The sequence below is a fragment of the Megalobrama amblycephala genome, linkage group LG14 (genome assembly GCF_018812025.1).
Source record: "Megalobrama amblycephala isolate DHTTF-2021 linkage group LG14, ASM1881202v1, whole genome shotgun sequence".
NCBI lineage: Eukaryota > Metazoa > Chordata > Actinopteri > Cypriniformes > Xenocyprididae > Megalobrama > Megalobrama amblycephala.
The window spans coordinates 16,946,714-16,970,027 of record NC_063057.1 but is presented as its reverse complement, the minus strand read 5'-3'; the positions used below and the strand labels follow the sequence as shown (position 1 = coordinate 16,970,027).

Sequence of the window (23,314 nt, the reverse complement as noted above, 5' to 3'; positions counted from 1 at the left end):
GGTGAACTAACCCTTTAATGAAAATAAATTATGTTTTCATGGCAACTGATTAGTGATGGTCAAACATGACTGAATGAATTTAAGATGCACTTTTTAAAGGACAATGCACCCTCAGCCACCTATTGTGCCATCAGCCCATTTTGTTGTGTGGTTTCTTGGCCACCACAGAGGATGTTAAAGCAGACCTAAGGCCTTGAAATATGACATACTGCCCTAACGAAAGCCAAATTTTGAGCATTTATTTACAGTACCAGTCTTTTTTTATAGACCCTTGAACTTGGCAAATAGGACAATCCACACAGCTGTATTGTTGTATCAGCACATTTTCGTGTCATTGTTTCTCCGCCACCACAAAGGATGCATTAAATTGGACATTAGGCCTTGATATTAGAGGTGCTACCCTAAGGAAAGCCAAATTTTGAGTAAATAGATCTCTATCAATTCATGTGCATTAATGCTCTTGTTTTCTTCATAGTAAGATGGCAGTGACGCACAAAGAAAATGTGAATAGTTTCTCGAGGGGACAAAAAAGTTTCTCATGTGCATGCAAAAGTGCAATTTTAGGGGCTCTGTATGTTGTCACTTTGAGAAAATCACTGAAAAAACCCCCTGAGAAAATAAAAATATTTACACATGACTATTATATACCAAATATAAAGCTGAAAATAATGCTGTATGAATGAATCATTTATGTTAAATATGGTCTGAAAATCTACAGACAGGTTTGGGTTTTGGAAATTTGAGTCTGGAAAAGTAGGGAATTTTTTTCAAAATTGATGATAATGTTTCCAAATCAGCATATTAGAATGATTTCTGAAGGATCATGTGACACTGAAGACTGGAGTAATGATGCTGAAAATTCAGCTTTGCAATCACAAGAATAAATTACATTTTAACATGCATTCAAATAGAAAAGTTATATTAAAATGTAATATTTCACAATATTACTGTTTTTACTGTATTTTTGAGCAAATGAATGCCGACTCCAGACTTTTAAAGCTGCAGTCCACGATTTTGGCCCTCTAGCGGTTAATAAACAGAACTGCACGTGTCTTGCGAAAGATATTTGTAGCCGGAACTACTTTTCTCTGTGTATGCCTATGGCGAGTCACGCAGTTACTGTGATACTCTTCGGCGGATCCTACCAGTCCGGTCTGAAATAGTCAGAATATAAACACTTATTATACTTATACCACAATGATTGAGGGTAAGACAAAATCACGGTTTGGAAAATGGATTCATGTTGTACATTCTCATTATATAATTTTTGTAAATTTTGAACACAAAAAAGTTATGGACAGCGGCTTTAAACAAAATTGATTGTCATACTAACAACGCGCATCAGACAAGTGTATGTTTGACTTTTTTTTTTTTTCTTTTCTTTTTTTTCTTGCCCTTTTTAAAAAACATTTGTGTTTGTGACTTAGTATTTCCATCCAATGTATTTTAATGCATTTATAAGCCAATTAAGTCTGTACGTTCCTCTTCACGCCGTGCATTAAATCACTGTGGTGCATGACACATTGTAACAAGTCCATTATATTTCTAATCCTTTAATTCTACACCTCATTATAACACATTTTTTTTACCTCAGGTGTTTTATACATTTTTGTTAAAACATTTTCATTTCCGCTAGAGTGAATAGCGTCTCTTTAGTTGCTAATGCACATCCTCCAGTGCTGAATGGCTGTAAATAGCTTTGTATGTGTGTGTTCTTTGCAGCCGTGGGCTTTCCAGGCACGAGAGTTTATGCGCAAAAAAGTAATCGGCAAAGAAGTCTGCTTCACCGTGGAAAATAAAACCCCTCAAGGCAGAGAATATGGCATGGTGTACTTGGGAAAAGGTGAGTGATGTGCTTGTTCACAATAAAGAGAATCTCACTGCAACAGTGCTGATCTGAAATGCATTCCGGGTCATGGTTTACCAAATTACGATAGCGTTTTGGTATACTTGAATTGCCCTGATGTGTTGACTGTAGTGCTGTTATAGTAACATGTCTATTCTGGGTTTGATCTCTCCAAAGACACATCAGGAGAAAATATCGCAGAGTCTCTGGTGGCGGAGGGTCTTGCCACAGTTCGCAGAGAAGGCATCAGAGGAAACAAGTAAGAAACCTGCGTACTTTCATTTCCAACTGGTGTCAGCGTGTTTCTTGCACCTATTGTCAAAGCATTCACAATGCTGGTTATGTTTTCCCCTTTGGCTGAGATCATTTGTGTTGTCACAGTGGTTTTATTGTAAAAACACTTTATTTGTCCTGCAGGGGGCAGTGTTTGCCTTTAATGAAGTTACATTAGACACTGTCTGGATTTATCAAATGTTATTGCTTTTGATATTTCTCCATTTGAGCTCTCGCTCCCTCTTCTGGTCACATCTGCTCTTTACACGTCTCGTCTTTCTGCCCTTTTCCCTCTGGCTAGCAGCGATGTAATATTGTCCTATGCTTTTGGGACTTAATGATGCGTATGCGGGCCACTCTGTGAAATGGCCCTGAACAATTGCCAGTGGAATCGGTTTGCTTTAGCCTCATTTTCCCCGCAGGAGACTGTGGTGTTAGCCCCGCTGGTCTCTCCACAGCCCCTGAACAGCCTTCTCATTAGCCAGGCCTGCTGTGGCCCATCACAGCCCAGTGGATCGGCTATCATAATCTCCAAAGGAGTCGTGTTTAAACCTGGGCCGCGCTCTGCCCACCAGCTCTCAATTAGGCACAGCTGAGCTGGGAAGGATGCCCACTCCTCTCCCTCTGACATGCTTTTACTTTCTCTTTTGAAAAGATGAAAGAAAATAAAACTTTACAAGACAAAGACGGCTCAAGATGGCTGCTGAGATTTGGCAGCCTCTTATTTCTCATAGTTAAAATTTATGAAGGCTTAGATAATTGGAGCTTTAGGCTTGTCATTTAGTAGGCAGAAGGCGACTTTTCTTTGACATTTGCTCTGCCAGCCTTGCCTGTTACTACATGAGTGAGTTTTTAAATAAGAGTCGGGTATTAACATCTGTCCTGTGGATCATCTTTTGGCATAACAGAAAAAGCAGGACGACGGACCCAGATGTCTGGTTTGAAACTTGTGAGCTTTGTGTTTGTGCCCATTAGTCGTGGTTGCAGTATCCTAGTCTCCCATGGGCTACCCGCAGTCTGAGTAGTAACTACATTTGATGCATATTGCACATAAAAATTGAAATGCTTCCATAAGGTCCAATGAAATTGCCCGACACTGAGTTGGTGTGTACAGATTTCTATTAGTCTGCCTGGAAACTAAATAGAGTTTGAAAGGAACTGGGATGACTTATTAGATGAAGAACAAATCAGTTATTTGCAAAATTTGCCAGGTTTGTGCCTTTTAGATATTTAAAAGACATTCAGAATTTTGTTTTCAAGCACTATGTTTGTATGATGAAACAAAGAAAAATGGTGTTGATATTCCGGCACATATCTCATGATTTAAACGGGAGCGTCAAAGCCTAATGTGTTTATGCGCAATACTTCAGAGTCTGACCACCCTTTTTTATTAAAGAAATGCAAGAATAGAATACAAACAACATATCACAGTAAAGAGCATTCGAATTAGAACAGTTTATACATCCGGTAACATTTTGGTATGGGGAACACATTCACTATTAACTACGACTTTTGCCCCAATAAACTCTTAATTTACTACTTTTTAATAGTTAGTAAGGTAGTTGTAGCGTTTAAGTTTAGGTATGGGGTAGGATTAATGGATGTATAATATGGTCATGCAGGATAACACATTAATATGTGCTTTATAAGTACTATTAAACAGCCAATAGCTAATAACCAACTAGATAAAAGTAAGATTTGTTCCCCATGCTAAGGTGTTACCATACGTCCCATAAAATAATTGCAAGTGCAGGAGACTGTACAAATCAAAAACTGTTCACATTGCTTTCATACACTTACTTTAGTTTCTGAAACAATCATTAAGCATTAGAACAAATTGAAGTTGTTAAAAAAAATTTCCAGCCCAGTTTTTTTTTTGATCATCTTAAACGTCATATCCTGGATAGCATTATATTGTAGACAAGATTGGAGATTAATCATAATAGATATGCCACAATAATAACATTAAAAATAAACTTCCAATTGTATTACTATTATTCCTCAGTCAATAACTTGAGCAGCATGCATATCTATATTTATCTGCACAGTGATGACACCGGCAATGCTGGCAATCGCCTCGCTTACATAATGTTGCACATTAAAAAGGAAAATTACACATGGTAGGGTTGTGTAAGGCTAAATAAACCATTTGAAATATGGATGATTTTTGTCAAGTTCAACTAAGTTAGTTTAATTTTCTTGTCAAATTTGGCGACCGTCCATTGACAATGCAGGCGCAAATAAGATTACGCTACTAATCGGAGCTGGATGTTATGACACACGAACTAAATTCAAAGTTCACATGCATTAAAATAATCTCACTACAAAGAAACGCCTATTAAAAATTCAGCAAGCGTGTTCTTCAGTAGATCTGATATATATAAAAGGCACTTTGAATCTTGTCTTTTCATCTAGTTTCAGTAAGACATGAATGCATTGAAAATTAAATTGCCATTGTAATGTTATAAAATTCAATCTCTGTCATCTTGCCATCAAAATTCATCATAATTCATCATTTAATTTCATAATTTGTTTGTTGTCCGAGCCAAGACATTAAAGCGGGAGCTGATACATCATTGACAGAGTCTCTTAATTAATCGACTTTGACCACCCACATTTTTCACCACCTAAAAAAACCCCCAGTTTTCATCATAGATTCTGATTCATCCATCTCTCGTTCTGTCTGTCTGTATGTCTCACTTCTTTAAGTCTTTTCATTATTAAAGCCAGAACTACTTAAACTGATAGAGCCTTATTAAAAAAACGGCCATGGTCAGACTGTTTAATTCCCCTTAAAGATAATGATGGCTTTTAGAACAACAGAGGAATTAATTGAAACATGTGCTGGCTTTTGATAATGAACAAACTCATTTGAAGAGCTTATCAAGGCCTCAGAAAGGGGCTGCTCTCTGTGAAAGACCTCTACATCTGTTGCTCAGAGCATTGAAGTCGGAGAGGAAAGAAAGGCCGACTAAAATGATCTTGTCTTAGTTTTAGTTCTCGACTCTTGTGGCAAACTCTGTGGTCTGTAATTTGATATTTACTGGACTTTGTGTGGCTTCTGTGTGTTTCAGTCCTGATCAGGCAAGACTGTGTGATTTGGAGGACCAAGCCAAATCTTCTAAAAAGGGTTTGTGGTCTGAGGGTGGAGGCTCACACACCATTCGAGATTTGAAGTATACCATCGAAAACCCTCGCAACTTTGTGGACTCCCTTCACCAAAAACCAGTCAATGGTAAGCTTGATTTGTAGATCACATCTTGTGCTTTTGAAGGCCAGCCAGTGCACATAAATGCTGGGGCAAACATCACTAGTGTTCAAGATCAGGTTCTGATTTCATATTCATAAATGCAGGTTTACTAATAAAACCCCCAACTGATTTTAATGAGTGAAGCAAGGCTGTACATTGACATAATTATAAAATTATGTATTAAAACTAATTACAAGCATTACAATTAACGTAAGTTACACTGTAAAAATGAGAAAAAAAAGTTACATTTACAGTAAACGGCAGTTGAAAACGCTAGGCGTTCTGCTTAAAATGCGTATCTGTGAGCGAATATATATACACAGACAAGAGCCGACTCGCCTATACTTCGACAGTTTTCTGCATCCCTCCGCCACCCTGTCCCTCACTCTCGGCTGGGGATATGGGGAGAACTTTGGGTTTGGGCTAAATTCCAAGCTCGGAGCCCTCCATCCCCTTGGACGGCACACCAAATATGCTTATGTTTTATATATATATATATATATATATATATATATATATATATATATATATATATATATGTATATGTATATGTATATGTATATTATATTATATTATATTATATTATTTTTTTTATCTATTCAATCATTTGTAAGTGTGAAACCTTTGTCACAGGTAATCAGACAATATTTATTTATTTGTTAAAGATTTTTTTTTTGGCGTCTCATCATAGATTCAAATCTATAAATCAAAATGTATTGCATTTATGAAGAAAAGGTTCAGCACCTAAGGCTCTATCGCTATTGCCTCAATGGTGTTCAGTGTCTTTGGGTAGATTAGGACCGTTTATGATTTGGTCTTAGCACCTTTTCCATCAGCTGAGAAAGACAATACTAATATATAGAAGGTGCACAGTGTCATTCACACAACCACTAAACACCATCATGCTAACACACATGACGTTTAAAAAATGCAATAAACATTAATTTAACAACATTAGATGTTAATGTTAATCTTAATGTACATAACTGATTAGAAAAAAAACTAAAACAGTTATTTCAACAAAAATATATCAAATGTGAAATGTCACACAAGGAATTCTGGAAAAGTCAATTTACCTTTTTTTTTTTTTTTTTTTTTTTTTTTTTTTTTTACTGTAAATTATTCAATGACTTGTTCTTTTTCACTTCCAAAAAAGGTAAATTTAATGGTATTTTACTGTAAAATTACATTAAATGTACCATTAGATCTATTACAGTTATTCACCGTTTATAGTACGGAAACTTTCTGTTAACCATTTAACAGTTTTTCACTGTAGCATTTTTATAGTCTTTTACCATTAAAATCAAAAGTTTTTACAGTGTTCGTAATAAGATTACTTTTTTCAAGTAACAAGTAACGCATTACTTTTAAATTTACAACCAAATATCAGAATTACTTTTTTAAAATAAGTAATTATTGTTTTCAATTCATCCAGTTCAACCATATGAATAGGCAAAATGAACATTACGTTTGTGCTTAATTTTTTTTAGTTTTTATTGCTGAAGAGTGTTGAACTCTTCTGCAGCATCTTATTCTTCTGCAATCCAGAATTACAGCACAGCTGAAAGGATTGTTTGAGCTGCGCCCTCTACAGGGGTGTATTTGCATTTCCTGAGGCTTATTCATTTCACTTTTGGTATGAAAGGGCCAAAAATAAAACTTTTTTTTGCTGTTGTTATAAAACAAACAAGCAAGCCCAGCTCAGGTGAGGAAAAAGTAACTCAAAAGTAAACTTTTAATTAAAAGTCGCTAACGCAATTAGTTAATTTTTTAGGGAGTAACACAATTTTGTAATGCTTTACTTTTAAAAGTAACTTTCCCAACACGCATCCTAAAGACATGGGTAGAATTGTCATACAGTTCAGCATTTTCAGACAAAAGGTAAGATTAAACACTCTAACAATGCTTTCTGGAGTGTCACACTCTTCTGCCAGATGCCCAAATTTTTTTTTTTTTCTCTCTTCATAGCTCTGCACACAGCTCATTTCTCCTATTTAAACTGAATACTAACACTGAGAGTTAACCTCCATTAGAGGGCTAGCCATCTCGCTTGCAAATGAACAACTGAGTCATTAAATGCTATAGAAATGTTCACCATTTCCCCTCGCCGTTAACAAGCTTATTAGATGCTAATCAGAAGTCAAAGTTGCGACATTGTTCGTAATATTGAATTTAAACACACTTGGCCCAATGACCTGTTCCAGCGTGGCTGTGATCCACCTTCTTAGTGAATTATTTCATGCCCCTCGCTGTGCAGTAATGCCAAGTGAGTTTTAAACATGCCAATTTGTTGTTCTCTTCTAGAGACCATGCAAATCTAGAGAGGCCTGTTTACATACAGTCAGCTTCCCACATGCCGTGACGCAACATGAACTTTCTGTGAAGTGGGCTGACGATTTGAATTGGAAAAACGAAGTTAGAATCAACAATCAAATCATTAACATGCTGAAATGTCTTTGCTCTAACTATTAGAAATTAGAATAGTTTTTTTTTTTTTTTTTTTTTTTCTTCAAATGTATAGCCTACTTTTATTCAGCAAGGATGCATTAAATTGATCAAAAGACATTTAAAATGTTACAAATTTTACAAAAAAAGTTGTTGAACTCAAAAAATCCTGAATAAGTGTACCTCAGTGTCTGCAAAAAATGTAAAATATTGTTTTCAATGTCAAATATTTTCAATATTAGAATATTTCTGGAGGGACATGTGACAGTTATTGTGAAAATCATGTCATGCATATTATGTGAGAAATTATTTTCAATTAAAAAGTAATATATCCCAATATTACTGTTTTTACTGCATTTCTGATCAAATAAATGCAGCCTTGGTGAGCATAAGAGACTCTTACTGACCCCTTAGGAACTGTACTGTAGTTTTCATTTTGTGTAAAACAGCAGCAGAAACGAGATTACAATGGACATTTAAAGTTTTGTCCTTAACTCTTTTTCTACGTTTTTCTCATACACACACAGCCATTATTGAACATGTGCGTGATGGCTGCATGGTTCGAGCGCTACTTCTGCCCGACTACTATCTGGTGACAGTCATGCTGTCTGGAGTCAAGGTGAGCTTCAATCCTTCTATATGTAATGCTATGAATAAGAGAGAACCAATTTCTTTAGGCAGAACCCCTGAGGCCAATATTTCTCAGGCTTTCTCATTAGTTCTTCTCTATGTATCTCTTGATGGGTAGCCGTAGCCCTAAGAGATTCCCTCTAGGTTTTCTTTGACCAGACCTGTTCCATGAATTCAGTAGACCATCTTTCTGCTTAATCTCACTAATCATGAAGAAATGAACTCCATAGCTGTGCTAAATTAAGTGTGTTAGTGGTAGAATGAAAGTTTCCTCTCGGTGGCTTTTCAAGAAAGGGTTTGCCTTCTTTGTAAAGTATGATTGTACATTGTTTTCCGGGGTTTGTTTTTTAGTTTTTCCAGTAGATTTCAGACAATGTATCTTTTCTGTAATGCATATGAAAAATCTGTGTCTCCAGTGCCCTACGTTTAAAAGGGAAGCAGATGGCAGCGAGACCCCCGAGCCCTTCGCAGCAGAGGCAAAGTTCTTCACGGAGTCACGACTTCTTCAGAGAGATGTGCAGATCATTTTGGAGTCTTGCCCCAACCAGGTTATTCTGGGTACCATCCTGCATCCGGTATGAAGCCACGTCATCCCAAACCAGCTTTCTGATTGATCTATAGTAACTGTGGTTGCACCCGAGCATAGACACATTGAGCTTTTTGGCTGTTCATATTTATGCTAGTTCCAAAATTTTAAAGTGTGTGAGATGGACACCTTAGTGCAGATCAGATTTCAGAAAATTATATTTTTCTTTTTTTTTTCTTTTTTTGGGGGGTTTGCTTTGTGAGTACATGATAGTTTAGCCTTCAGTTTGTCTGTTGCTTTTTGCTTTCAGGACAATACTGATATAAATGCATCATCAAAATCAATATTTTAAGGTTATAAACCAGCATACGGTTTTTAACATGCCACACACAAACCTCAATGACAGTGACTGTCAAAACTAAGTAATTAAAGGCACAATATGTAAATTTTCAGCACTAAAGGTCACTTACTCAAAACAAAGGTGTAGCTTGGTGACGCCTTGATTTCGCGGAATCATGGGAGTTGTTGTCTTTACGTCTACAGTCAGTGGAAATGAATCGGGACAGGACTCGGGCAGGATGAGATTATTAATGTTACTGTATGAAGCAAAGCAGGACCGAGTGCTCTGCAAGCAGAAATGAGGCTGCTGGCGCAAGTGCTAAATGAGAGACAAGCACAACAGGTCTCGAGAGCAGCTGAACTTTTATTATGCGACAGTCGGTGCTTCCGCTTCTTCCGGTCAAGCGTATGTGGAGTAAAGCAATGCTGTTTTATCAAACAACTAGATACATTTGTGTTTTGAAAGTTGTTATAGTGCTACTCTGCATTCGTTTGACAGCTACTATGAGACATTTGTTGCGCACTGCAGTAAGCTAGATTGATATTATGCATGGTATAACATGGTACTCGCTATAAATCAAGAAAATGAGATTTAAACATTAAGACTAACTGTGTTGAGCTATATAACATTATTAGTTTTCTGTCAATGAATGTATCCATCCAAACAATTTCTCACCTGTCTAATAAAACACATAATATATTAAAGGGTTAGTTCACCCAAAAATGAAAATTCTGTAATTTATCACTTACCCTCATGCCGTTCCACACCCGTAAGACCTTCGTTAATCTTCAGAACACAAATTAAGATATTTTAGTTGAAATCCGATGGCTCCGTGAGGCCTTCATATAGGGAGCAATGACATTTCCTCTCTCAAGATCCATAAAGGTACTAAAAACATATTAAAATTGGTTCATGTGAGTACAGTGGTTCAATATTAATATTATAAAGCGACGAGAATATTTTTGGAGCACAAAAAAAACACTAAATAACGATTTATTTAGTGATGGCCGATTTCAAAACACTGCTTCAGGAAGCGTCGGAGCACAGATGAATCAGTGTGTCGAATCTGCTGTTCGGAGCGCCAAAGTCACGTGATTTCAGCCTTTGGCAGTTTGACACGCGATCTGAATCATGATTCGACACACTGATTCATCTGTGCTCCGATGCTTCATGAAGCAGTGTTTTGAAATCGGCCATCACTAAATAAGTCGTTATTTTGTTTTTTTGGCGCTCCAAAAATATTCTCGTTGCTTTATAATATTAATATTGAACCACTGTAGTCACATGAACCGATTTAAATATGTTTTTAGTACCTTTATGGATCTTGAGAGAGAAAATGTCATTGCTGGCTATGGAGGCCTCACAGAGACATTGGATTTCAACTAAAATATCTTAATTTGTTTTGAAGATTAACGAAGGTCTTACAGGTGTGGAACGGCATGAGGGTAAGTGATAAATGACAGAATTTTCATTTTTGGGTGAACTAACCCTTTAAAGCGTCTTTGCCGTTTTCATGCTTTCTACAAAATAAAACCGGAAAATGAGGGTAACGCGGTTATGATGTCATTGATAGGTGACGCACGAACGCGGTCTGTGTCTTGGTTAAAATTGCCTATTTCTCTGGATTTAAACATTTCTTGGGAACATTTGAGAAAATGTAAGTACACAAGTAAATATATAACAAAACATATAACATTGTTCTAGTGGTTTTTTAGATATATTAATCTGAAAATCTTACATATTGTGCCTTTTAAGGAAAAGGATGCATACCAGTTTTGATATACAACAGCATAAGTAACACTAATTAAATTAAGTAAATACTAAGTAAACATTGGTTCAAGTTTTTAAGCAATTATTCAAGACAAGTCAGTTCGAACTTTAAAAACATTACATTACAAGCAGTAGAACAAAATAAATATAGATCAAAAATGCAAAAAAGTAAACGATGCATGAGATATCTAACAACATTATAAGGCATTCAAGTAAACTTTCAGAAATTAACTGAAATACCGGTGTTTTTGGCATCCCTAGAATGAATAATACAGTAAACACTAAGGCTGCAATCAGTTATGTTTTGCGTCAACGTGGGACTTATAAATATTATACACACATTTGTTGTACAGGGCCTTCAGTGCTAAGAACTGTTCATAAATTTAATGCAACACATCAGGTCCTTAGGTATAAAGCATCTTCATGTCAGTTCTTAATTATAGTGTTCGAAAATCTGTGGTATATTTCACACAATGTGTGAGGATGTTCTGCTCATGAGCAGTATGGTGCACATTAAACTCATAACATCAGTAAATAGTACACAAGCTTCACACTGTCAGTCTGTAGTCCCCCCCCCCCCCCATCGGTTTCTGATGGTTCTTTGCTAATTTGAAATGTTTGTGTGTGGTCATTACAGAATGGGAACATCACAGAGTTGCTGTTGAAGGAAGGCTTTGCACGTTGCGTGGACTGGTCCATGGCTGTGTACACCCAGGGTGCTGAGAAACTCAGAGCAGCAGAACGGTCAGTGCTTCTCAGTCGGCCAGTTGTCTGCCCTAGTTTGCTATATATTTCAAATAACCCTGACATTTCGTCTGCTGTATCAGACAGAGCAGCTTGTTAAATGCTTTAGACTGTCTCAGGCTTCTTTTACTTCATGTTTCAGCAGAATAGTTTAGTAAATGTGGCAACTTATCACACAGCCGTTCAAGAACACCTGCCCTGATGCCCACCTGCTAGCTTACTGAAGCGTTAGACACAATCACAATGAAATATGATAGGAGTACACAAGGTTGTGTCTTTAATTCCAATTAGGTGTGCATACGGATGTCCTTTATGCCGTGCTTGATTTTGGTGAATTGCCTTATCTCTCTCTCTTTCTCTCTCTCGTTCTCTCTTGTTCTCTCTCTCTCTCTCTCTCTCTCTAAAACCCTGCAGATCAGCGAAAGAGCGTAAAGTGAGAATCTGGAAGGACTATGTTGCTCCCACAGCCAATCTGGACCAGAAGGACAGACAGTTTGTAGCAAAGGTACTTTTTTGTTCTCACTTGGTTTTTGGTTTGAAAGTATTTTGGTTTCAATCTGTGCAACCTTAAAGGTCCCGTTCTTCGTGATCCCATGTTTCAAACTTTAGTTAGTGTGTAATGTTGTTGTTAGAGTATAAATAAAATCTGTAAAATTTTAAAGCTCAAAGTTCAATGCCAAGCGAGATATTTTATTTAACAGAAGTCGCCTACATCGAACGGCCAGTTTGGACTACATCCCTCTACTTCCTTCTTTAATGACGTCACTAAAACAGTTTTTTGACTAACCTCCGCCCACAGGAATACACAAGAGTTGCGTTTGTAGAGTGTGTTTGTCGCCATGTCGTCGAAACGCTGTTATTTTCATCCCGCAGTCCAATCACCGGGTCTGATTCCGGCTCAAATTGATAGGGTAAAATTAAAGACATGTTTACAATAACACTGAGCGCGTGCATCTCCACGTTATGGTAAGAGGCGTGACTTTTCCGGGCACGGTGCGCTCAGAGCTGTCGAATCACAACACAGGAACCGCTGGCACAATCAGAACTCGTTACGTATTTCTGAAGGAGGGACTTCATAGAACAAGGAAGTCATCAGCCTGTTTTTATGACAGTGGAAACAGCAGTATATAGATAAGTAAATTATGTGAAAAATATAGTGTTTTTTTACACGTGAAACATGAACACATGTTATGTTGCACACTATAAACACAATCAAAGCTTCAAAAAACCACGAAAAACAGGTCCTTTTAATAGTGACAAACCACAGAATCATGATACAAGGACCAATGACACAATGCTCTTTTTTTTTTTTTTTTTTTTTTTTTTTTTTTTTGGTCCACATTTAATAGTTTTAAAATGCATGAAATCAAAATAATCAATTAAAATGAAGACAATCTAATTAAAAGCCCTATGTTTGTTCTTTTTCGATACATCCGTTACACGTGGATGTAAGCCACAAGTTTAAGACAAAGTTATCTGTTGCTACTTTGTTACATTGCAACATTAAAATATTATGAATAATTGAAAAAACAAATTGAAAAAAAAAAACATACAGAAATGATGAAAGGAACCCAGCAGACCCTCCTGACTGTCAAGGTCGACAAGTCCTTAAAATATCAGATTATTTGAAGTGTTTTTTTTGACAAAGCAAGGTTAGTTCTAGTTGTAAAAAATTCAATTTGATGTGCATGATGTTTATTTATTAATAATTCATAATTTTTCAAACTTTTAACTTTTTTTAACTTTCAAATTTTAAATCTTTTTGCAAATAACATATGTACATTCACATGTATTCAGGTTATTAGAAAAGGAATAAAATTATATTACTTTTTACTTGATGGCTATGCATGACATTTTTGAGTCAAGAAATTGGAACCATATGAAACTGACATTAATTAATACAAAGAGTACAGTTCTAAGAACTTGGCATATGTTTTAACCTACACTTGATCTGTTCTTTACCTGTTCTTGCCATTGACCTACAGAACGAGCTGTGAGAAATCTGAACAAATGTGAAATCTGATCTGAATGTTACATTAATTTCTTGTATAGATGGTGTTGTAGGTCTGAACTCTTCAAAAGTGCTTCTGATGTTTCTCGCTGAAGGTCACTGGGAACCTGTTGATCTAAAATCAGCCCTCGGGCCGTCCAGCCAGACTCTTGATTTCTAGACGTAGACTTGTTTCACTTAGAACATCTAAAAATAACATGAAGTCGGCAGAGTCTAGGTCGACGCTTCCACACCAGCAAAGCTTGACATTTCACCAGCTGAGTCCCAATATGATAACAAATGACCGTCTGCACTCCGTCTCTTTTTCAGACTCCTTTATAACGGGGCTTCTGAAGAATATTTGAGCACCACAGTCTCTTAAAGTGCTGAGTGCGGTTGACATACTCGTCTCCCTGACGCCTTGTTCTCTATTGTGTCTGTCAGCGAGGCAGGCCTTTCAGGTCTCAGGTGTTTCATTTCATTTTGCATACGCTGTAAAGTCAGCCTTGGGCCGTCTCAGCGGTTCTGTTCAGCTGCAGTCTTCAGCGCTCCCCTGCTAAATTACCGCTGAATATCTGCTTTCGTGTCCCTGACATAGAATGCGTGAGGAAAGAATAAGGGATAATGATAACTTCAAGGGTTATTTGCTTTTCTCAAGTTTAGACTGTTAAAAAAAAACGTTGAGCTTGAAAGAGACCCTAAATTGAACATGAAATTGAAATTGACATGCTTTTCTTAATACACTACCGTTCAAAAGTTTAGGGTCGGTAAGATTTTTTTTTTAAAAATCTTTTTTTACTCTGATTCTGAAATGACTTTGCTTTGTGTCATGCAGGTGGCAAAAATAGTGTTAATAAATTCCAAATAGTATCGTTTTAGGCTACATTTTTAAAGAAAATATGCTCACATCTTACACTCTAATCAATTCCCAATGGATAAAATCATACCCTTTCCTCTTTTTTTTTCTCTCGAATGTTCTGTTTAATTTGTAAATGTATCACATTATGCTGGTAAAATGGGCTGTGAATGCCATCTCATGCTGACTTTAACATCAAAGAAGAATGTGTAAGGTTACCTTTTGCAGTAACTGATATTACCACAGGTTTGTTAACTTAGTTTAAACCGCTGCCACGTAGACTTAATTGATATGTTGACACTGTGTGCTCTCTCCTAAGTCAGCAACTGTGCTTTTGCAGAAAGTTTCTTCATTCTCCTTAAAGTAAGGTTGTTTCACTGAACTTCAAGACCTTTAAAATATTCATGCTTGGCCTTTGGTTATGTAAAGGTGTTGCTCTGCAATCTGCTTACAGAATTAGTTTCAAAATCCGCAGACACAAAAGTGTGTTTTTGCCTGAGTCAGAAAATACCAGAAGTGAAGAATAAAACATTTATATGAGCTTTAGCTTGCCTCAGATCTCTCTGAGCCGGGAGAGAAAGAAGATATACTTTGAAATTGTGTGCGAGTGTGTGTTTGTGTTTGTGTTTGCGTGTGTGTGAGAGAGAGAGAGAGAGAGAGACTCAACAGAAAAAGCTACTGACAAAGGCAGAATGGCAAGTATTTGTAAGCTGTTTCTGTGTCCTGACATACAGGACTAGCTGTTGTAATTTCCTGTACTTCAGATGATTTTATAGTATAATAATACTAATAAACAATAATAATATTTTAATTATATTTTGCTTTTAGAAGAATTGTTACACTTTATCCAAGGCTGCTTTGTGCGAGTGTGACAAAACTTGTTAAAATTGATTTTAAACTTTAAAATAAAGTTTATTTTAATATAATTGGAAACTGTCAACTTGAACCATAAGTAGTTTTTACAAAAATTAGAATTTATTACTGTGATATATTTTCAAATAATATTTTTTTTAACATGTTGCACAGTATTACCATGATAATCTTACCTAGAAATCCAGTGTAAAAGTATGGTGTGTAAAATAAATAAATATATACACACACACATTTTTTTTTTTAAAGAAAGCAATACTTTTATTCATCAAAATACATTAACCAGCAGAACTGTTTTTGACATTGATAATAAGTTTTTCTTCAGCAGCAAATCATCATATTAAAATGATTTCTAAAGGATCATGTGACACTGAAGGCTGGAGTAATGATAAATCAAAGACCATAGAATAACACAAGACGTGTCACTCGTATTGTTTTGAATGGGAGAAAGTGTAACGCGCAATATGGCGGAATAAGTCCCGCCTTCTAAATAAGAGCCAATCGCCGACTGGTAAAGTCATCGCGTCACTTCAGCGGCCGCTAGAATCACCGGTTTCTATAGAAACAGTCAGATGCGCGCCTCCGAAGAGACGCGCATTTAGGTCTGCGCATGCGCATTAGCTTGATCCAGCCTGAAAAATTTTTTTTTTGTCATGATTCGAGCGTTTAGAAACTACATTTATGAGCCGGTTGTTGTTAGATTTCATTGGTGATTTCAAATATGAAATTTAATCGTAAGGTTGGCGAGTTTTGGAGAATTTGATGTTTCCCCATTTAAAGAGATATGAGCTGCATGATGCCCAGGATGCCCGAGAGGCGTTTCAAAGATGGCCGCCGAGTGAAATGACTTGTCTTAAAGGGACTTTAGATAAATTCAGCTTTTTCACATAAAAAAAAAAAAAAGTATTTAAATAGAAACATTTCACAATGTTATTGTTTTTACTGCCTTGATCAACATAAGAGAATTCTATCAAAATAGAAATATCTTACAGTCTCCAAACTTTTAAACACTATTTTAATATGATAATTATTCAGTACTATGTCATGTATCAAAGGTACCAATTTTTTTGATGGTTTGATGCTGAAGATGTTAAATAAATGAGCAGTATAGGCATAATGCAGTACAAACAGGCACTGTGAAATCAATATCAAGGTATACATTTAAAAAACAAACAAACATTTGTACCAAATGTATAAATGTTTACCAGTATCCTTATGTAGTTGTTCTAGTGATGATCTGTAGGTGGCAGTGGCTCCCTGTGGCGTTCAGTGGGCTGCAGTACCAGAGTGAGTCATGAATCTGGGCTGTAGATCCCTGTTGGCAGCTTGCGGTGAAGTGCCTTGCATGTGTGACTGCTAATGAAACAGCAAAATGTTCTCCTTACTGTTCCCAATTCTGCTCAACTACTACTACACAGAAAAATAAAACCACAAATTTGCTCCGGTGACCTTGTTGATTTGGCATTGAGTGTGTTTAGGGACACGTAAGCGGCACACACATACATAGACTGTGACATTCTCTGTCGTATCACTGCCGAGCCGAATGCTTTTGCAAGTGATCTGTTTAATTTCCACACTGAAGATTCAGTTCAAAGCCGAATGATCTGTCAGTCTGTGCAGTAATCATTCTTCTTTGCTCTTCATGTCCCTTTGAAGACTGTAATTTTGTCTTCATTTGCTCAGAACAGATAATGTGTTTTTGAGGCATTCCTCTGCCTGTTCAGGTCTGATTATATATGATCCATTACCCCGTCATCTTCCACATCACTGACTCCTCTATTAAATAACTTCAGTTGATGATCATATAAGATGACATGGGATATGATATAGTCAGACGTGATTCTAAACATCAGAGCTTCTGTGACATTTGTCGTCTTGTGCGGACGATCCATGTACGCAAACGTATGCATCCTGCACATGTAACGCATGATTCCTCTCAGCTGTTATGTAACGTGATTCTGTCACATAACCTGTATGTCAGAGGTGGCACATGCCAATTTTTACCTCAAGGGTCTCTTCACGTCGCTTCACATCACAAAATATGGGGGGATATATTATTATTATTTTGATTTAATCGTGGTGTCCTTCTTTGAAATGGAGCCAACTTCTGTGTGGTCAAGCATCACTCATCTTTTCTTCAAAACATTTCTTTTTCCTTATTGTAGGAGAAATGTTCAGTTTTGCTATTTTATTTATAGTTTTTTTTTTTTTTTTTTTTTTTTGTAGATCTGTTGCAAAACAAATGCTCTAGCGCACTTCTAAGTGTTCAATTTAATCCTCTTCCAAAATGATGGACCATTCCCATCCTCTCTCTCTCTCAGCTCCTTTGTGTTCCCTTTCGGCTCGCTTTCATTGTCTTATGTGAGTGAAATGATGAAGTAATGGTGGTAGGATGAGAGAATCGGAGAGAGGAGGGTTGTTCTTTTCAGAAAAGAGTGTGGGAGAAGTGTTTTGTTTGCAGCTGTTTGCTTTTGTACCGCAGAAGGCTCGTGGCGGGGTACAGTAACGTTTCTCTGGCAACAAGTGAGTCTCTCCCATCCTCCAAGCGGAGCTTGGCCGCCACCTCTCGTTCTTTTTTACACCTACTCGCACACTCTTCTCGATAACACTTCTGAATATTAGGGTGACTGACAAACATTTGACAAATAAACAGGCACATTTTACAAAAATGAATTAAAATCGGAACGTTGATCACTGCAGGCAGTTTTGAGTATAAAATAGGTGGTAAATATCACAAATGCTGTGCTTAAATTGCTGCAGATGTTACAAAGTCTTTTTTTTTTAGTTTTGACTGGCAGTTGCTGTTAAGGTGTTTACATCTCAAGCAAATGGTCAGCCTATGTCAGGCTGTCATTGAGTGTCTTTCTTTCGGCCTAGTTTTTGTAGTGTGTTCTAAAACGTTGGCTTTAGTCAGACCCCCATCTGTGTCTTTTCGGCCGATTGAGCATGTTGAATTGACAGCAGAGCACACTGGTGAGAGAAAATGTTCTAGCGAACAGAGTGTGACGTCATATTACAACTGTTGTAGTGTCTGTGGGAACTTTGGCCGGGTCCCAAATGGCACCCTAAACCTTCCTCTGAGTCTGTAGTTTCGTGACGTAATGCCGCTTTGACTGCCAGGTAAAGTGTAGCTCGCAGACTTGCGGGCTCAGCTGAAGTGCGCATCGAGGGCGCATAGCGAGCACTCTTCTGAAACCTAAAATGATGAATGGGACACCCTATGGTCTTGTGGACTTAACGGACACGCGCACACGGCAGCCATTGCAAGTCCACAAGACCGAAGGTGCATAGAAGTGTGCCATTTGGGATTCAGCCTTTGTGTGCTCAAAGGCTTGTGACCACAGCTTTACTCGTCATCTTGTGGTTCCAAAATCGCAGTTCTCAGTTTTTTGTCTCTAAAACAGTTTGTCATGCTTCAAAATGGACAAAAACATCAAATTAGGGCTACAACTAACAATTAGTTGGCCGATTATTTCTTTGATTATTATTTATAATCTGATAAAAGATCAGTTTTCTTTTCTTTTATTGACACAACACGATATTCCACATCCTGCCTAATGCTGTCCTTCAAACAAACATGCCAACTGAATGATATAGGTAAAAAACATATATAGTGAATATATCTAAGCTATATGCAAAAGAGCTATAAAGCAAAAAGAAAGTTAAAATCCTTACATTAAAAATGAAGATGATAATAAAGATACAAAAGAAAAACACAAACTGTGTTAACAGATAAGAGGAATGTTCTGCAGGAACACACACGTTCACTCTGGACACAGTAACCTGTTACTGTTCTTTCTTTATTCTGTAAACATAAGAAACGTCTTGCATTTATATTCAATTACATGCATTTATCCCTTTACAGATACCAGTCTCATAAAATACTTTAATTAAATGTTAACTTTTAAACCTAAATTTAACGTCCAACAACAAATATTTCAGCAAAATGAATATTTTGCGCTGAATTTTAATTATTTGAAGTTTAACGCAGACTGTCAGGGTGAGCCTTCATGCAGAGAATTTGTAACACTTACAGATAAGGATATAACCGTAAAATGAAAGTTTTGCACTGAGGAAACATATCACACGTTATAGCGCCTGATGGGGCAAGCCATGTTAAACATTACACTAATGCATTACCTTGAAGCTTAAAAGAAAGAATTTGTGTGTTTTGGGCAGCTTGGAATCACGTGCCTTTCCCGAAGCAGTTCACTCTGTTTCCTCCACCATTTTTTTTAGATTCATTTTGTCCATAGGAATGGAAATCGACTGGCGGAAGCTTTCCACACACAGTGGGAAGACGAGACTAATCGATAAAGACATTCGCCGATTTTCATTATCGATTGTTATCGATTTTATGGATTAGTTGTTGCAGCCCTACATCAAATATTGTACAAAATATTCTTATATAAGATTAATGGTGGAGGTTGAACATCAGTAGTATCAAACCTCAGTGGTTTTTGAAAATATCGTAACCTCAAACTTGAGGCGAGTAAATTATACCAGAATTTTCATTGTTAACTTGACCTTTGTCTTTCTCTTTCTCTGCATTATTTAATTTTCTTTTTGCCCTCTTCTGTACAGGTCATGCAAGTCGTGAACGCAGATGCCATCGTGGTGAAGCTGAACTCTGGGGAGTATAAGACCATCCACCTGTCCAGTATCAGGCCCCCAAGGCTAGAAGGCGAGGTACGAGTTAATGCATGTCTGTCCTTGGATATCCCTGTCACTAAGGCCATTACTGAATCCACAGGGTGCCGGCTGTCTGTTGCACTGTTTGCAAAGTGCTGATGTGATGGTTTTCGCTCTCTCCTCCATTTCTTAAAAGCGCCAATCTCCTCCCTTCATACATCTTTCACTCTCAGATCTCAGAGTAATGTCTTTACTGGACACCAGGGGGAGCTAGAGAGACAGAAGCCCACCAGCCCTCCTCCCCTCCACTCGCTCTGACACACCAGTGCTGCACTGCAGCCAAAAGCCCTATAGATCTACTCCCATAATGAGCACACGCTCTCGCCGAATCTCTCTTCCTCATCTATTAATGTCATGCGCGTCCACTCAATCCAATGCAATTCTCAAATGCTCACTTTTGATTCGCTAGATGTTAACAAATTAATATAGAAGCATCATTTTGCGGGGCTGCATATGCGTGCGCACATTTTTGCAGTTATCAAACGCTCAGAAATGTTCTTGTCTGTTCTTACTCACGCCCATTAAGGTTGTAAATGAGAGTTGACGTGTAATGGGTGCTTTGTCAAGGCTAAGTGTGTGTGTGTATCAGAAAGCTGTATGTTCAACTAAAAGCGGTTAAAATTGGAGTGCGAACATCTCGCTGCAATTAGCCACCCTCTTCCTGACCCCTGACCTCCTGTAATAAGACACGATGATTCAGCATGTTGGTAAAAAATGAGCTACGGTGTTGTATTATCAAATTAGACATATAGATTATTAGGGGGGGACTTTAAATAACAGCGCACTACAGTTGCATGCACATTTTTGTTTTGTGTTCTTGTACTTTTGATAGATGTAGCAATATGTTTGAAATCTTTAATGAAGTTTGTGATTATTTTTAAAGGAGGCTTTCCGAGAGTCGCAATTTGTCATGCACATGTAAACAGAGCTGGAATGCGGAGCTGTGGGTCTGTATCTATGGATACGGGGCTGCTGCGAGCATTCGGATCACAGCGTGTTTCTATCCTGGCAGCTTAAAGATGGCTTTAATCAGATCAGAGATGATTACAAAACAATAAAGATTACGGATGTATTTAGATCTCATACGTGCTTCGGCAGCATGCAACGAACCAGAGAGCTTTTAAAAATGGATTTTATTTTTTTTAATATTTTGACATGTTCATTTTTCTCGAAAGAGAAACCTGAAAGCTTGGTTTAGACAGACAGAAAACTGATCTTTTGGATTTATAGTACATTTTAATGAGATGTTAGTGCCATTTCTTTGTTCAGTTTTCAGCATTTCTGCTTTCGTAATCTCTTTAAATGTGTTTGGTAAGGCAAATATAACTATCATTTTGCTTAAAGGGATAGTTCACTCAAATTAAAATTGTGATTTTCTCACCCTCATGATGTTCTAAACCTGTATGACTTCTGTGGAACATACTAAGATATTTAGATTTTTTTTTCTTGATACAGTGATAGTTAGTGGTAACCAGTGTTGGGCATGTTACTTTAAAAAAAGTAATTAGTTATAGTTACTAGTTACTTCTCACAAATAGTAACGGAGTTAGTAACTGAGTTACATCATTAGAAAAGTAACGAATTACCAGGGAAAGTAACTATTGCGTTACTTTAAAAAAAAAAAATATTTCAAATAACTTGAATGCTCCAATATTACATTTTTATATTATAAGTCTAAGAATATAATATTTTTATAATATATAATATATATTTATAATATTATAAGTCTAAGAATAAATTACTCTTGATTCGACTCGTGACTCATGATCCGCTCTTGCTTATGAAATTTCTCTGTACTGTACGATACGTGTTGGTAGCCATTAAAGAAAATGTGTTATGTTATGTTTTAAATTTATTTACTTGATTATGAAAGTGAACACCATGAGTAAGATGCATCATAAGATGCGCAATATATCGGGAGACATGGAGTGGGTCAGACATGATTTTAAACACTTCATTAAGTTTTGTTTCGTAGAAAGCCTTTCTTTCAAGTGAATTTGGTTTTGTAAAAATCTTAATTTTAATCAATGTTTCATCAACCAATTGCCTGGATTTATTAAATAAGAAGCAAATATAGCAGACAATATAATAATGGCAGGCGCGGGCGCGATCACTGGCGCGTGAACTGGAGTGCGTTTTATAGGCTAAATAAACCGAAACTCAGCTGCTGCTTCCCTCACATACATGAGAAATATATCTATAGAAAGCTTGAAATATCTAAAAACAAAAAGAAATAGGCTACTCTGATTATGTAGCCTAATCCGAATGAAATGTGCATTTTCTCTCTGGCGCGTCCAGTATGCGGAGATGATGAGATTCAGCAACCTCAACTTCATCTTTGCAGCCGACACTGATTCAGAAAACATTACTTTATCAATAAACAATTAAAATGTCTCCTTGCTGTTTTTGTCACATTCATAATCATTTTGCCGGTTCTTTGTGGCAAGCTTTATGCGTGCGCTCTGGCCTATATTATGATCATTATTATGGTTTATTCTCTCCATTATTTAAGAAATTAAATTAATATAAATGTGATTAGTCAACTAATGGCTTAAATGAATAACGTTTCTGGAGGTGCTTCGACAGATTGGAGTTGCTGTTTATCGCAGTAGATAGGACCTTCGAACCAGAAAGACACAGCTTACATTTGACTAAAAGGTTTTTGTCTTTATGCTCAACTAAAGTGAAATAATGAGCATATTTCCACTTTGAGAAACTCGTCTTGCTCTCGCCTTGACTCGCCATGACTGGCGCACATACTTGAATAAACAGAAACATGCCCACAGTGCGTCGTCTTCGTGTTTACGGTGGTTGGCATCCACCAATCCTACAATGCATCGCTGCTGTAAACAGGTTAGGCTGTAGGCTACACTTAAGCCAAAATTAATTAATTTTAAAAAGTAACGGACAACGTACCATATGGTAACGGTAACAGAGTTCATTTATTTAAAAAGTAATGCATTACAGTATTAGTTACTGTCAAAAGTAACTGCGTTACTGCCCAACACTGGTGGTAACCAAATTTGTTTGGTTACCAACATTCTTCAAAATCTTTTTTTGATGAACATTAGTCTTAGGGGTG

At 37.0% G+C, this 23,314-nt stretch overlaps 1 protein-coding gene across 1 annotated transcript in view; it reads left to right on the top strand.

Moving 5' to 3' along the window:
- The window catches only part of snd1 (staphylococcal nuclease and tudor domain containing 1), a 184,031-nt gene that overhangs the window by 5,350 nt on the left and 155,367 nt on the right, over positions 1-23,314 (top strand). The window contains exons 3-10 of the mRNA XM_048157179.1: positions 1,723-1,843; positions 2,024-2,105; positions 5,194-5,354; positions 8,342-8,433; positions 8,861-9,019; positions 11,718-11,824; positions 12,239-12,329; positions 20,125-20,229. Of these exons, the coding sequence (XP_048013136.1) occupies positions 1,723-1,843; positions 2,024-2,105; positions 5,194-5,354; positions 8,342-8,433; positions 8,861-9,019; positions 11,718-11,824; positions 12,239-12,329; positions 20,125-20,229 (918 nt within the window). The remainder of the gene's footprint in view (positions 1-1,722; positions 1,844-2,023; positions 2,106-5,193; positions 5,355-8,341; positions 8,434-8,860; positions 9,020-11,717; positions 11,825-12,238; positions 12,330-20,124; positions 20,230-23,314) is intronic.